At 41.9% G+C, this 1,801-nt stretch overlaps 1 protein-coding gene across 1 annotated transcript; it reads left to right on the forward strand.

Annotated features, from left to right (window-relative positions):
- Positions 1-494: 494 nt before the first annotated feature.
- LOC140615518 (olfactory receptor 52D1-like) lies at positions 495-1,439 on the forward strand. Its single transcript, XM_072795381.1, has one exon. The coding sequence runs from the start codon at positions 495-497 to the stop codon at positions 1,437-1,439; it is 945 nt and encodes a 314-aa protein (XP_072651482.1).
- The last annotated feature ends 362 nt before the right edge of the window (positions 1,440-1,801 follow it).

The raw sequence follows: 1,801 nt of genomic DNA on the forward strand, positions 1-1,801 counted from the left end.
AGATATCAACTTGAATATGGCATTCTCATCACCCACACATATCACTCATTGTCTATCATATTCTGATGTTTTCCTCATGGAGTGTAACCTCCAGGAGAGGATCTGATCTGTGCCTTACTTTACTCTCAGTGCCTGGACTGTGTTTTGTCATACCACAACAGCTTACTGAACAGTTGTTGAATTAAGTACGATTGAATAGACAAGGACTCTTTTATGGAAATGAACGGTTACAGAAACTTATATGCCCCTGTGAAAATACGAAATGATATATGAATTAGTCTTCTGTATTTTCAAGCACAGTATTTTATATGATGTTACAAATTTGATTATTCTGGTCCTAGTGAATTTAAATACACCTGATTATGAATTGGAATTGTTTTAAACATAAGGATCTTCTTGAACTGAATCTCCACATTTTGAGCACCTGGTTTGATAATCTGTCATAGCAGCTTCATCTTCGGAAGTAGTGACAAACAGCAAAGGGAAACAACATTATGCCTCCTCTCAACACCTCTCGTCCCTTTCCTGTCACCTTCTTGCTGATGGGCATCCCAGGACTAGAGCACCTGCATGTATGGATTGGGATCCCCTTCTGCTCCATGTACGTGGTGGCTGTGGTGGGGAATGTGACCATCCTGGCTGTGGTGAGGGCAGAGCGAAGTCTCCATGAGCCTATGTTCTTCTTTCTCTGCATGCTCTCCATCACCGACCTGGTCCTCTCCACATCCACGCTGCCCCGCATGCTCTGTCTCTTCTGGCTTGGAGCCCATGACATTGCCTTTGATGCCTGCCTAGCTCAAATGTTCTTCATTCATAGCTTTACTACCATGGAATCGGGCTTTTTCCTGGCCATGGCCTTTGACCGTTACGTGGCCATTTGTCATCCACTGCACCATACCACAATTCTCACCCATGCTCGCATCACCATAATGGGTATTATTGTGGTGATTCGGGGAGTGGCCTTCTTTTCCCCACATCCCATCCTCCTCAAACAGCTGCCCTACTGCAGAACACGAATCATTGCCCACACCTACTGTGAGTTCATGGCTGTAGTGAAGCTGGCATGTGTAGACACAGGAGCCACCACTCGTTATAGCCTCAGTGTGGCTTCTATCATTGGCTCGTGTGATGCCATTCTCACTGTTGTATCCTATGCCTTCATTCTCCACTCTGTGTTCAGCCTGCCATCCCGAGAAGCTGGCTTTAAGGCTTTGGGCACATGTGGATCACATGTCTGTGTTATTCTTGTGTTCTATTCCACAGCTGGTTTTTCCATTTTCACTCACCGTTTTGGGAAGAATGTGCCTGCACACATCCATATTTTTATTGCAAATATGTACCTTTTGGTGCCCCCTTTTCTCAACCCCATTGTGTATGGAGTAAGGACCAAGAAGATACGGGAGCATGTTCTTAGAGTGCTAAAGGTCAATGTTGCCTGATATCAGTTGGATCAATAAAAGAAGTGGTTCAAGATATATAGCAATACAAAGAGATGATGTAGGAAAATAATTAACTGTTCTCATTCCCACACGCTGAATTCCATTTACCACCTAAAAGTTATTATTTACCAGATGTCTAGAATTTCTAAGAATACTAACTCAACAGATTATTTTATCTTTCCCATTTAGTAAAAATTGGTGAATTTGTTCATTTTATTCTGAGTATGTATCTTTCAGAGGGCACTATAATAGAGAATAAATGAGTAGAAGGAGAAAAAAAACTATGTAGATACTTATAAAAGAAAGGAAGAGTTCCCTGAGATCTATATGCTGAATTTAATAGTCAGTTTGAAAGAATATTG

The sequence above is a fragment of the Canis lupus genome, chromosome 23 (genome assembly GCF_048164855.1).
Source record: "Canis lupus baileyi chromosome 23, mCanLup2.hap1, whole genome shotgun sequence".
Taxonomy (NCBI): Eukaryota; Metazoa; Chordata; class Mammalia; order Carnivora; family Canidae; genus Canis; species Canis lupus.

What these genes read in the sequence shown, in the direction of transcription:
- LOC140615518 (XM_072795381.1), top strand. Translation starts at nt 495, where the DNA reads ATGCCTCCTCTCAACACCTCTCGTCCCTTTCCTGTCACCTTCTTGCTG.